The sequence below is a fragment of the Ostrinia nubilalis genome, chromosome 28 (assembly GCF_963855985.1).
Source record: "Ostrinia nubilalis chromosome 28, ilOstNubi1.1, whole genome shotgun sequence".
In the NCBI taxonomy this organism is placed as follows: Eukaryota; Metazoa; Arthropoda; class Insecta; order Lepidoptera; family Crambidae; genus Ostrinia; species Ostrinia nubilalis.
The window spans coordinates 6,358,756-6,372,490 of record NC_087115.1 but is presented as its reverse complement, the minus strand read 5'-3'; the positions used below and the strand labels follow the sequence as shown (position 1 = coordinate 6,372,490).

At 38.9% G+C, this 13,735-nt stretch overlaps 1 protein-coding gene across 1 annotated transcript; it reads left to right on the top strand.

Annotated features, from left to right (window-relative positions):
- Positions 1 to 1,851: 1,851 nt before the first annotated feature.
- LOC135085143 (zinc finger protein 239-like) lies at positions 1,852 to 13,221 on the top strand. Its single transcript, XM_063979899.1, has 9 exons — positions 1,852 to 1,895; positions 2,176 to 2,308; positions 5,310 to 5,419; positions 5,609 to 5,705; positions 7,252 to 7,331; positions 7,948 to 8,011; positions 9,359 to 9,460; positions 10,225 to 10,320; positions 11,999 to 13,221. Exons 1-9 carry the CDS (start codon positions 1,852 to 1,854, stop codon positions 12,137 to 12,139), a joined length of 867 nt encoding a protein of 288 aa, XP_063835969.1. The 3' UTR covers positions 12,140 to 13,221.
- Positions 13,222 to 13,735: the final 514 nt, after the last annotated feature.

Below are 13,735 nucleotides of genomic sequence, written 5' to 3'. Positions count from 1 at the left end.
CGCGCCTTCATTTTCAACGTACCTACCTGGACTTTCATTTCACCTATCATCATCGTTCACCCATCGACCTACATCGCATACAGTTACGATTGGAATAAGGTTGTGTTGTCAACTTTTTGGCCACTTTGGGAGTCACGAACTATTTGACGCTGACTGTACCAGTAACCAGTAGTTCAAGAATTATTTCAAGTCAAAGTTTCTTAATTTTGCCACTGCAAACTGACTGAACAATATTTAAATTATTTTTGCATTTCCTTTCAGATACAGAGCGAAAGAACATTCCAAATGGCACAGCGGTCATACGTTCGCTTGCAAGTATTGCGGCGCTACATTCGCGTGAGTATAACTTTAACTTTAACCGCCTCTGTGGTAAGATCACTTCTCAAACCCAGAAGTATAAATACTTCTAAATCAGCTAGGCCTAGTTTTCATCTTATAATAATAATAAAAAAAAACAGTGGCCTAATTCACATAATTATTTTGACAGTCGAGATCTCGCTGACGTTCAGAAGTCGTCCCATTGAAAAACAGTTCTAAATCCGTATTCACAAGGGTCATTTCGATAGAACTGTTACAGTCAAAACTCATAAATCGGCTAAAACCACTTTTGACTGCAAAAATCAGTCAAAAGTCATATTGACCAAGGGCATCAGTCAAAACCACTTTAGACTGATTATACAGACAGAAGTGGTTTTGTCCGATTATGAGTGTTTGTGTATTGAAACTTGCTTTCTTGTTGAAATCCTTTTATTTTGGATTATTATACAATTTGTTGCAGAAGTAAGTAAAAGTAAATCAAAATCGAGTCGTTGACCGGTCGGTTTCGCAATTTTCATACTGTGAATGACCATGGATAAAAAATGTCTTCTTTTTTAAGACGCAAAGTTCGCCAGATTGGATTTGTTGTAATTGGCCTCAACATATTTATATCCGATGTCCAGTGCCCATAGTACTTTGCTTTGCTTTGTTACTATAATTTGGTCCGTGAGCACGTAGAATTTCGTCCAATGACCCCAAGCTACCCATCCTTATCGCTCGCGCGTAAATACGTTGCTGTCGCACTCGCACACTCACTGCGGGCGCCCGTCGCACAGTCGCGACAGCAATATAATTACGCGCGAGCGATCAGGATGGGTAGCTTGGGGTCATTGGCCAAAATTCTACGTGCTCCCGGACCAGACTATATCAATTAAATATTTTTTAAATTTAATTCAGCTCATACATTAGGAATTTTGCTATGAATTTTGTCCCATTCGCGACATATTTTTTTAACATTCTAAAATTGATTTAAAATACTTTTCATTGAATAGATGGGTACAGATCGCATCTAATTCGAATCTTGGACTAACATAATCTAATTTATAAAAAAAAAAGATTTGGGGGAGGCCATTGTCCAGCAGTGGACGTCATTTGGCTGAAATCAACGTACTATCTATAATACATATTATACTTGCATCTCCTGTCTTACCTTAAGGCTGGTTTTAGTTGCGCTGACCGCTCCCTGATCGTCAGCGCTGACAGATCAATATGTATGTAATTGAAGGAAACGATTCTGAGTGACGCTGATCGCTCGGCGCGGACGCTTCATACATTTCGGCTGTCAGCAAATAATTTCTTGATAGATATTAATAAAATCCTTTCTTAGCGGATGCCTGATGGGAAAAGCTCATACTCAATGGAAACAGAAGGCAAGCCCGAGTGATCACGGGTGCGCTGACAGGACACTACACTACAAACCACATGCTCCACAAAATGGGCCTAACTACGGATGACAGCTGTCGAGCATGTGGAGAACATGCGGAGTCCATGAAACACCTACTGTGCGAATGTGACGCGCTAGCTAGAACTAGAATGGGTCTCCTAGGGTCGGCTTATCCGACACCAGAAGAATATAGGTCCTTCTCACCCAAGCTCTTGATCCACTATATGGATAGGATCTTTGCGGATGAGGGGGGATAAAGGTATAGGGAAGCACAAAAGATCCCAATGGGTCGACGTGCACTGCGCTCATGCGCGGCCCTAAATAAGATAAGATAAGATAAGATAGCGGATGCCTACGCAGCTACGTCATAACATCTACCTGCATGCCAGATTTCAGCCCGATCCGTCCAGTAGTTTGGGCTGTGCGTTGAAAGATCACTATGTCAGTCAGTCACCTTACTTTTACATCTTCAGCAAGTCAACCAGCCACCTAACGCACATTCGCCTGCACCACCCGTCTAAACACACTTGCTTCGTGTGCGGCGAGTCGTTCATAGGAGAGAACGGACTCAACATGCATTACAAGAAGGCTCATAGAGGCGTGAAGGTAAGACAGTTTTTATCCTACTAATATTATAAATGCGAAAGTAACTCTGTCTGTCTGTGTTGCTTTCACGCCTAAACCACTGAACCGATTTTGATGTTTGGCATAGAGATAGTTTCAGTCCCGGGAAAGGACATAGGATAGTTTTTATCCCGGTATTTGAAACAGGGACGCGCGCGATAATGTTTTTCTGTGACAGACAAAATTTAACGCGGGCGAAGCCGCGGGCGGAGAGCTACACTCGCGAGCAAAAGTATGGAATCACATACATGAAGTTGTTTCCACGCGATCTTGTGTACTAACGAATTTGTTAGTAACAAAAAAAGTAGCACCATTTTAAAGATTAAACTTTTTACTTTAAATTTAAACCAAATTCATTTAAATCACACCAGTATTTAAAAAGATATTCCGGCTGATGTGAAGAAGTAACGAAAAAGACATGTATCAACTGTTTGATACGTCGCGAGTTGCGGCCTATTTACCCCCCATAAAAGCAAGTGTTTTCGGATTTTTGCTTTCACACGTTGATCCATACACATCTCCGCTTCTTTTGACACTTTACCTGGGATTCTACACCTTCAGAAGCAGCACAAATCGTTGCACTATTGCAAGAAGGGCTCAGCCAGCGGGCTGTCGCACGTCAGCTCCACATAAGCCAGTCATGGGTTTCGAAAGTTTGAAGACGCTTTCGGGATACCGGTGGCTTTATCCTGAGACCAAGTTCTGAACATTGCCGGTGCACATCGCAGAGGGAAAACCGTTTTTTCATGTCAACTTCTCTACGAAATCGTCATTTGACTGGTATCGACGTCCAGCAAGAGCTCAGAAATGTTCGTAGGATAGCTGTTAGCGAGTGGACAGTTCGTCTAAGATATGAGCAATAAAATTTGACTCCAAAAAGGCCTGCCACAGGCTGGAAACTGACGGCAGGTCACCGACAAGAACGCTTTCAATTAGGTCGCACTCGGAAAGCGAGTAATGGAGGCGAGTTTTGTTCTCCGATGAATGCAGACTGTTTTTGCAGTGCAGCAGTCGAAGAGGTCGGGTCTATAGACGGCCTGGGGAGCGATTTGTGCAGTGCTGGTTCGCTAAAACATTGGCTTATGGGGGTGGCTTGCTCGACTTCCCATCGAGATGTGTAGGAGCAAATTGAAAGCGTGCTTATCGGTGACCTGCCATCAGTTTCAAGCCTGTGGCAGGCCTTTTTGGAGTCAAATTATATTGTTTATATCTTAGACAAACTGTCCACTTGCTAACAGCTATCCTTCGAACATTTCTGAGCTCTTGCTGGACGTCGATACCAGTCAAATGACGATTTCGTAGAGAAGTTGACATGAAAAAACGGTTTTCCCTCTGCGATGTGCACCGGCAATGTTCAGAACTTGGTCTCAGGATAAAGTCACCGGTATCCCGAAAGCGTCTTCAAACTTTCGAAACCCATGACTGGCTTATGTGGAGCTGACGTGCGACAGCCCGCTGGCTGAGCCCTTCTTGCAATAGTGCAACGATTTGTGCTGCTTCTGAAGGTGTAGAATCCCAGGTAAAGTGTCAAAAGAAGCGGAGATGTGTATGGATCAACGTGTGAAAGCAAAAATCCGAAAACACTTGCTTTTATGGGGGGTAAATAGGCCGCAACTCGCGACGTATCAAACAGTTGATAAATGTCTTTTTCGTTACTTCTTCACATCAGCCGGGATATCTTTTTAAATACTGGTATGATTTAAATGAGTTTGGTATCAATTTAAAGTTAAAAGTGTAATCTTTGAAATGGTGCTACTTTTTTTGTTACTAACAAATTGGTTAGTACACAAGATCGCGTGGAAACAACTTCATGTAAGTGATTCCATATTTTTGCTCGCAAGTGTAGTTATCAATATTTTTTAGACTGGTGTAAGCAATGTATGCAGATTGTATACATGGTGTTAGGTAAATGGGATAAGCTGACACTAGCCCATGTTAACATGTGCATATAAATGGTATGGTGAAGTCAGAAAATTGTTAATTGATATCATCATTTCAATTATTTTAATTTTCATACAAATGTGATTTATTCTGAAAAAAAAGATGATATCAATTTTCTGACTTCACCATACCATTTGCATATGTTAACATGGGCTAGTATCGGCTTATAAACCCATTTACCTAACACCCTGTATAGTACAGTAGAATCCCGATTATCCGGATCAATTAAAACCAGGGGTGATCCGGATAATCGAAAATCCGGATAATCGATTTCGAAGTAAAATAAAAAAATAATTAACTTTTTACAATAGAAAGGGTTTTCAATACATCATTTAGAGTCTAAAAATCTAAATTTTAGACCATTGGATGAATCCATTTCTTTTAACAATGAACTAAACGACGTCCGTAGCGTGTTATGGTGGCGGCACCTTCCGTTTTTATGGGTCCAGACCTCACACAGACCTCACATCGGTAATTAGAAATCGTGAAGAATGAGTCCGGATAATCCGTTGTCTAGTACCCATAGTACAAGCTTTGCTTAATTTGGGACTAGAAGCGCAGTGTAAAATGTCTAAGGATATTTATATCTGTATATTTTAAAGATTTTGAAAAATAAAATCTTGCTGTTGAAAATAATATCTTTTTCAATGAATTTGAACTTGAACACAAGACAATAAACTCCAAATTATGGTAAACTAGCTTTCCGCCTCCGTCTTCTCCTGTGTGAAATTTTGTTTTCAAAGACCGGGATAAAACCTATACTATGTCCTTTCCCGGGACTCAAACTATCTCCATGTAATTTCATCAAAATTGGTTTAGTGGTTTAGGCGTGAAGCAAGACAGACAGAAAGAGTTACTATCGCATTTATAATAATATTAGTATAGATTTGTAAAAGAAATCCAGAATATTAAATTTCAGTGGATATTTTAAATTAAATAATCTTTTTTTTTTCACTGAATTTGAACTTTAACACAAGACAATAAACTCCAAATTGCGGTGAATATATTCACACATGTTCTACAACCATCAAAATCGTTACAGCATTCGGATGCGGGCACAAAGCGGTGCACAAACTGCGATGTCCGTTTCCATAATAACGACGCTCTGAAGAGACATACGGAAGGGAAAGCTGAATGTGATCCTAGTTTAAGGTGAGTTTATATTATGCAAAACTAAAGTCTGGTCGCCGAGCACATAGAATTTCGTTCAATGACCCCAAGCTACCCATCCTTATCGCTCGCGCGTAATTATATTGCTGTCGCGCTGTTTTTTTACTCTTTTTCACGCTTGAACCTTGATTATAAATGTTTTAAATACAGTGTATTCTTATTTATTTATAGCCCGTGTGGTCGCTGCGGAGAAAATTTCAACACTTCAGAAGAATTAAAGGAACACACGAAAGAACATACCAAAGAAGAACAAGTGAAATGTGAAGAGGTAAGTTATTTGATTTGTTAGATGCATTTTCCAATATTTTTATTTATTTATAAAAAATACCGATCGAGTTTTTTCACTGTAGAAAAATTTCCTGGAACATTATTTTTCTTGTATAAAAATTTCCGAACATTTTCCTGTTTCATGTTCTTATGATTAATTTCGTTCCGAATTTTCCTAAAAAACAACTTTTAGTACGTCACTGACATTATATCAAAAAATATCGGACACGTATATTTTTATTTGTCAATCAAACAAGTAATTACGAAGTTATGATGCGTTGAATTTCCGCACGACGTCACATAGTGCTACTCTTTTAGCACGCCTTTACGTCACGGGCCTCTTCCTTTGAACTTTGGCGCGCTTTATCTCTTTCAATTTTCATTAGTTTGAAAAAGTGGAAAATTCGTGTCGAATTTTTTTGATAAGTTAACCGACGGACTAATTCAAACTCTTGCCTTTTTACCCAGGAAACATCAATAACAACAATATTACAAAGTTTTAAAAGTTGTACAATGGACCACAGTTCTGTTTTTCTGTCGCTCTCATCAAATGGCGATTCTTTGCGATAGAACGAGACTACATGACCAGAAATGGATAGGATGAAGTATTGCCTAGTACATACAGTCAGCGTCAAATAGTTTGTGACACCCAAAGTGGCCAAAAAGTTGTCAACACAACCTTATTCCAATTGTAACAAAGACGTGTTGCGAATTTTTTGGCTACTTTGGGTGTCGCGAACTATTTGTCGCTAACTGTAAATATACATATACAGGGTGGAAACGATAAGTGATCTCACTCGATTATTTCTAAACTATACAAGATATCGAAAAACTGGTTACTGATCCTGAAAATGCTTCACAAGCTCTTTCAAACGGTATCAGTAATAGGTTACAGAATTAACTGGATCTATCCGAAAATTTAATTTTTTCAGCCTCCATACTAAATGTATGGCAGCCACACAATATTAGAAGTGTATTTTTTTAAATTAAATAATAAACACTTAAAATGAACTCGTAAATTGCATTCTTATTTAAAATTATTCATGGAAAACATTGGTTTTAAGCTTTACTTGCTATAATATTATCAAGACATGAGTGCCATGACTGTGGTACTACTAAATGTATGGAAGCTGGAAACTTTGAATTTTCGGATAGATCCAGTTTATTTTTTAACTTATTGTTGGTACCGTTGGATAGAGCTCGTGAAGGACTTTCAGAATCAGTAACCAGTTTTTGGATATCTTGTATAGTTTTTAATATTATGTGGTTTTACTAAATGTATGAAACCTGGAAACATTGAATTTTCGGATAGATCCAGTTTATTTTGTAACCTATTGTTGGTACCGTTGGATAGAGCTCGTGAAGGACTTTCAGAATCAGTAACCAGTTTTTGGATATCTTGTATAGTTTAGAAATAATCGAGTGAGATCACTTATCGTTTCCACCCTGTATATACATCATCCTTTACAAAATGGTCCTTCGAGCCGGATCTGAATCAGCTAACTATAGATGAAAAGAAAACGTTTGACACCTTTGTTCTTCCACAGTGTAACCGAACGTTCGCGCACGAGCGTTCGTACGCGGTGCATTACCAACGAGTACATTTGCGGGTGCGTGCCGCCAGCAGGTGAGTGCGTTAGCACCTTTAGGCTATTGATGTAACGCATATTGGATTATTGGCATTCGCAAATTCGCTTACGCACATAGCGTTATAACTAGCTGATGCCTGTGGCTTCACCTGTATTTCAGTCTGTAACAAAAATACTTAATAGCGCTCGTGTTTTATTTTAAAAAACCTAAATAAAAAGTAATAAAAATTGACCTTATTTTTCGTCAACCGACATAGTTACATTACAATCTAACCTAACCCACTGTTAGGCTGGGTTGTACCATCTTACTTTAACTTGGACAAACGTCAAAAATCTGTCAAACTCCATACAAAAACACCGGTTATCGTCAAAGTTACGGTCAAAGTTAGGTGGTGCTACGCAGCCTTAGTTTATAATCTCAAGCGTTATTTTATTTATTTTTTATTTATTTATCTTTATTAAAGAAACATACAGCCTTGTTTGACACATGCAGCTTAAAATTAAGTGGGTTATACATTGGCCTTTAAAGTTTCTTAAGCTAGGTTGTACAGTCGAAAGTTGAAAAGGAGACAGATGTATAATGATGATATAATATTATAAACTAACGGATTATATAGGGTTTTAACCCCCTGTATAAATATGGACTCTTTGCAGGGACGTCCGTGGGAAGAGTCGTAATACATCGCGCGTTTGCGAGGTGTGCGGCCGAAAGTGCATTGTAAGTATAACCACAGAATTATTTATAAAAATGTCTGCTCATTTCGTCAAAAATATGGTGTATAGTTCCAAAATACTGAACTGTCCTATCCATGACATTGACAGGGGGCGCCACCGTCAATACCGGATCGCTGGTTCCGATTTTTGCCATGTTGTAAACCATACAGGGTGGAAACGTTAAGTGATCTCACTCGATTATTTCTAAACTATACAAGATATCCAAAAACTGGTTACTGATCCTGAAAGTTCTTCACGAGCTCTATCCAAGGGTACCAATAAAAGGTTACAAAATAAACTGGATATATCCGAAAATTCAATGGTTTCGGCTTCCATACATTTAGTACTGCCACAGACATGGCACTCATCTCTTGATAATATTATAGCAAGTAAAATGTTTTCCATGAATATTTTTTAATAAGAATGCAATTTGAAGTTCAATTTAAGTGTTTATTATAAATAAAAAAAATACACTTCTTATATTGTGTGGCTGGCATACATTTAGTATGGAGCCTGAAAACATTTAATTTTCGGATAGATCCAGTTAATTCTGTAACCTGATACTGGCACCGTTTGAAAGAGCTCGTGAAGCACTTTCAGGATCAATAGGTAACCAGTTTTTCGATATCTTGTATAGTTTAGAAATAATCGAGTGAGATCACTTATCGTTTCCACCCTGTATAAACATATTTATAGAGTCAGTGCCTGAGATATGGGAGCGGTATAATATTGCCAATGATGGCACGTAACATTTTGGGTACGCCATTTTCACTATGAAATAAAATATTAAAAACTGAATCTTTTTTACGTTGCAAGTGTTTTTATGTATAAAGTGTTTTCAATTGATATAATTTAGTATAATAAGTATTATGTGACAGCACGTATAGATTCTTAAATTATTATATTTTTTAGAAAAATGGCACGTTGATACATAAGTGAATGTGAAGAATGAATGAATGAAGCCACTATAGCTGAACGGTGAAGGAGTCGGACTAGCCGACTAGAAATTCGAGGAACGCGAGTTTGAATCCGCGGCCGCTCGACTATTGTGGTGAGCCCACTCGTGACACTAGCATATTTAGCTTAGTACGAGGGGCTAACGGGACAGTTAATAATTTGTCGAATACAAATTATAGATGACCCACGCTGAACTGTCCCACCAAACTCAATGACAGGGGGGCGCTACCATCGTTCAACTTTATGGTTTCCAACATGGCAAAAATCGGAACCAGCGATCCGGTATTGACGGTGGCGCCCCACTGTCAATGTCATGCATAGGACAGTTCAGTATTTTGGAACTATACTAATGTTTATGACACCCCCGTTTGAAAGTAACCCCGTGTGTTCCCAGTCGAACGCGTCGCTGCGATATCACCAGCGGATCCACACGGGCGAGCGGCCCTACCAGTGCAACCAGTGTCCCAAACGATTCAGTATTTCACAGCGGCTGCAGGTATTTATGATGAAAGCTTTATATCAGGTAGTTAATAAGTCAAATACCACTGTTTGTTTTCTTTAAAGTAAAATAAAATAAAAATGTTTTTAGCGGTTTTTGGAAAAATATTGGCAAGTAGCTTTATCACAATATGATAGGTACCTATTGTAGGTAAATTATGGTGAGCCTATATCTTTTAAAAGAAGAAGAGAAATAAAAGTTATTTGGTACAAAATACAATACATAACTCAGTAGTATTACATTCTACAGATAAGTGCCTAGTGTGAAAAAATAATTTCCATAAAATATAAATAACTACAAAATAGCACCCACTCAGTGTTTCATGCTGTAGAGTAGAATCCTGACACTGGTATTCTTTGTTTACCAATTTTTCTCTTTTTTTTAATCCACAACGAGGAAGCTCTTGGCCTGCATCTCACCTGATGGTAAGTGACGATCAGGCCGAAGGTGGAAGCGAGCTTCGCTCTGAATCCTCAACCACGGAGGAACTGGCTATCTTACCTCAACTGACGGAACACAACAATGCTGTTAACATTGTTGTCATCCGCTTTGCACTGGAGGAACTCATTGTCTTCTGATTCATTTCGTTGCGGGTCCAATGACAGTTTAACTTTCCCCCGGGACTTTGACCTTCACTGGTTGGGTTATTGGCGGTCAAGCTGTAGATCCTGGCTACACAGGAGTTGCAGCGGTTGCAATCCTGTTTACACCTTTTTTTTGCTATTTTTGCTTTTATCTAAAGCTAGTATTTATCTTTCCAGATACATCAACGTACTCACACCGGCGAGCGTCCTTTCAAGTGCAGTATATGCCCTAAGGCCTTCAAACACAAGGCAGCGCTGAATAGGCATGACAGAGTAAGAAATATATTAATTTTTACCACAAATCTCAGCTGAAAGTGATGATGAAGTGAAAAAAAGCTTCACCAGGAATCCTCAACCACAGAGGGACTGGCTATCATATCTCCAACTACATTGTTGTTATGGTGATTGGTGACAGACTTAAGAAAGATGGTGTTAACTAACAAAACGTACTTTAGAATAAGTTTTTCCTTCGACCAGAAAACTTTGCCTCTAATGACCAAACCAAGTAGAAAACTGCCCTATATGGGAAACGAACCCTGGACCTCTGGGTCTGAGACAGGTCTAACCACTAGACCACAAAGGTGGTCACTACTGCTATAACGAGTGACAGGATCTTACTAAAGCCCGGTCTGTGAGCACGTAGAATTTTGTCCAATGACCCCAAGCTACCCATCCTTATCGCTCGCGCGTAATTATATTGCTGTCGCGCTCGCACACTCACTGCGGGCGCGCGTCGCACAGTCGCGAGTCGCGGTCATTGGACAAAATTCTACGTGCTCGCAGACCAGACTATAGACAGTGGCGCCAACTGATCAGCACAAATACGTTAATAGTAAGACCACAGAATAATAATAAGTACTACGTTCAGAAGTTTTACTTCGCGAAAGTACTTAAAAAAAATTATGCTCAATGTCATTAACAATATGGTGTAATTTAGCCTGTCTCAAGAGTCAAGCACCATTTTGTTGACAAACGTCAGTGATCGGCACTGCGCCGAAGCTATAGGGCTGGCTTCGGTAAAATGATGTGACGTGAGGTGCCAAACTGCGGAAAATGGCGAAGGAAATACATGATTTAGCATGAATTATCATGAATAATATTAACTACTTATTTACCTCTCAGTGTCTTGAGGCAACTTAAAAAGTACATTCTGTGTTTTTATTATTATTTAGGCAGTTAAATACTGCACAGTATTTAGTACACCATTTTCTTTATTTTCTTCCATCATACACAAGAATACGCGTGCGTGAGTCAATGTTCGCTCGTATGTGAGGCCTTGTCGAATAGTATCCTGTAGGTGGGCCATCGTGCGTGTTTTGTTTTCGATGTAAACTCGCGGAGATGAACAGGCCTGGTAAGACACGGGTCTTAACGCGACGTTTATTAATGAGTTACATTATGTACTCACGGCTTGACGTTTCGACTCATTAATAAACGTCGCGTTAAGACCCGTGTCTTACTATTTTAGTTAAAATGGAACGCGAAAGTTTAAAATCTTATACAAATATGTTAGCTCACATGTCAAAACTGTTTACTGTTAAACGATACAAATACAATAAATTATACAGGGTGACTGGGACTAAAAATCCGGTGCAGTCCTGTTGTCCCCCCTGGTTGCCCCCCCTGGGGGAGCCAACAGGATTTCGAAATCCTGATTGACCAACCATGTAGAGGAGGTCTTTTGCAAACTATTGGACCTTTACCTATCTAAACAGTTATAGCTACATGGGAATTTGCTAAAGCGGGTCTGAGGTGGAATTGTGTAAAGCAGTTGTAATCATTTGACAGTTCATAACGTACGATAAAGTCAGTTAAACAAAGCGTTTGACAGAATAATCGTACGTTATGAACTGTCAAATGATTACAACTGCTTTACACAATTCCACCTCTGGTTTCAGTCACCCTGTATAATTAATTGACTAATATTAAAATGGTAACTTTCCGTCCGCAGGTGCACACGGGGGCGAAGCCCTATTCCTGTGCGCACTGCGACAAGTCATTCTCCCAATCCAACTCCATGAAAGTGCACGTCCGCACCGTCCATTGGAAGCAACCTTCGCCGTATCGGACTAGGAGACCAGCTGTGGAATAAAGAACGAAGCACACTTATCAACCCTGAAACGGATCTTAACCAGGGATGTTATGGATATCCGTTACCGTAACCGAAACTTTCGGATATCCGAAATAAAAAAATATCCGAAACCGTAACCGATTCAAAAGTTTCGGATAGTTTGGATGTAGGCAGTTTAAATTTTTTGTAAAGGCATAACAGCCTGATTTACCTTTATAAAGCCATCTGTAGTCTGGTCTGCGAGCACGTAGAATTTTGTCCAATGACCCCAAGCTACCCGTAATTATGTTGCTGTCGCGCTCGCACACTCACTGCGGGCGCCCGTCGCACAGTCGCGACAGCAACATAATTACGCGCGAGCGATAAGGATGGGTAGCTTGGGGTCATTGGACAATATTCTACGTGCTCGCAGACCAGGCTTTAGAAGTCCCCAAACTTACTATTCCCACCTCTCCTTCCCACCGCTGCAACTCCTGTGTAGCCAGGATCTACAGCTTGACCGCCAATAACACAACCAGTGAAGGTCAAGATTGTCCCGGGAGAAAGTTAAACTGTCATTGGACCAGCAACGAAATTTGGATTTGTTCTACACTCCCCACGCTGGCCAGACGGTTTGGGGAGGTCTGATGTTCGATTGCACTTTCGGTGTCGGTTTGCGTATTCGACAGAATTCGATACTCAACCTTCGAATTAAACGATAACGTGAAAATTTTAATTCTAAAAATAAGTTTCGTGCAACCATTTCTGATCTTAAGTTCACTTTACGACAAGTTCACAAGGGCGCTGTTGTAGTTTTCGTACTAAATCTTTTGATAGCTATTCGAATACGCAAACGATTTGAATTCGAAAGTTTCTTCGTGCCAGCCGTACAGATTAAAATTTTTATATTATCCACTTGTTGTTTGTAAAATTTTGTATGATACTAATAATAGAGATAATAATACTGCATTTAATTGATCTTAATGTATTTTTCAATAATATTTATAATTGTGATATTCAGTATTCAAATGTAATGTATTATTAGATGTTAGGTCGATTTGAAAATTTAATTTAAAATGTGTATTTTACCAAATGAAATAGCAACAATGTTTATCATGAAATATGTTTTGGTTCGACGAAGATAAACTATGTATCAAAATGATAACAAAAATATACCAATTCAAATTATAATGGCTTTTTTATTTATATTTCGGTGTCTAAATTTTAAATATATTTTATTATTTTTAACGATTTTTTAATCATTGCCTAAAATTTTTGTTGTGCTTAAAAAAACTCAAATCTGATTTAAATTATTTTATTTTTGTAGTTTACATCTATTTATAAATAAATATTATATTACACTACTATCCTTACTGATTCTAATATCTATACAATATAATTTTTTTAGACCACCGACGTTTAGTTGTCCGATAGTTGGGTCGGGCTGTTAATCAGTATGGAGATGTATGAAAGTACGCACAGTACACCGATTTGGTATTGGCCGATTCTTCATACAAATTAGAATCGGGCCCAACATCGGCCAACTAAAAGACGGTGTATTGTTTTAAACTTTCGTGGTCACTAACATAATTATTATTAGAGTATTTCTCAAAAAAAAATGTACGTAACGAAACGGTA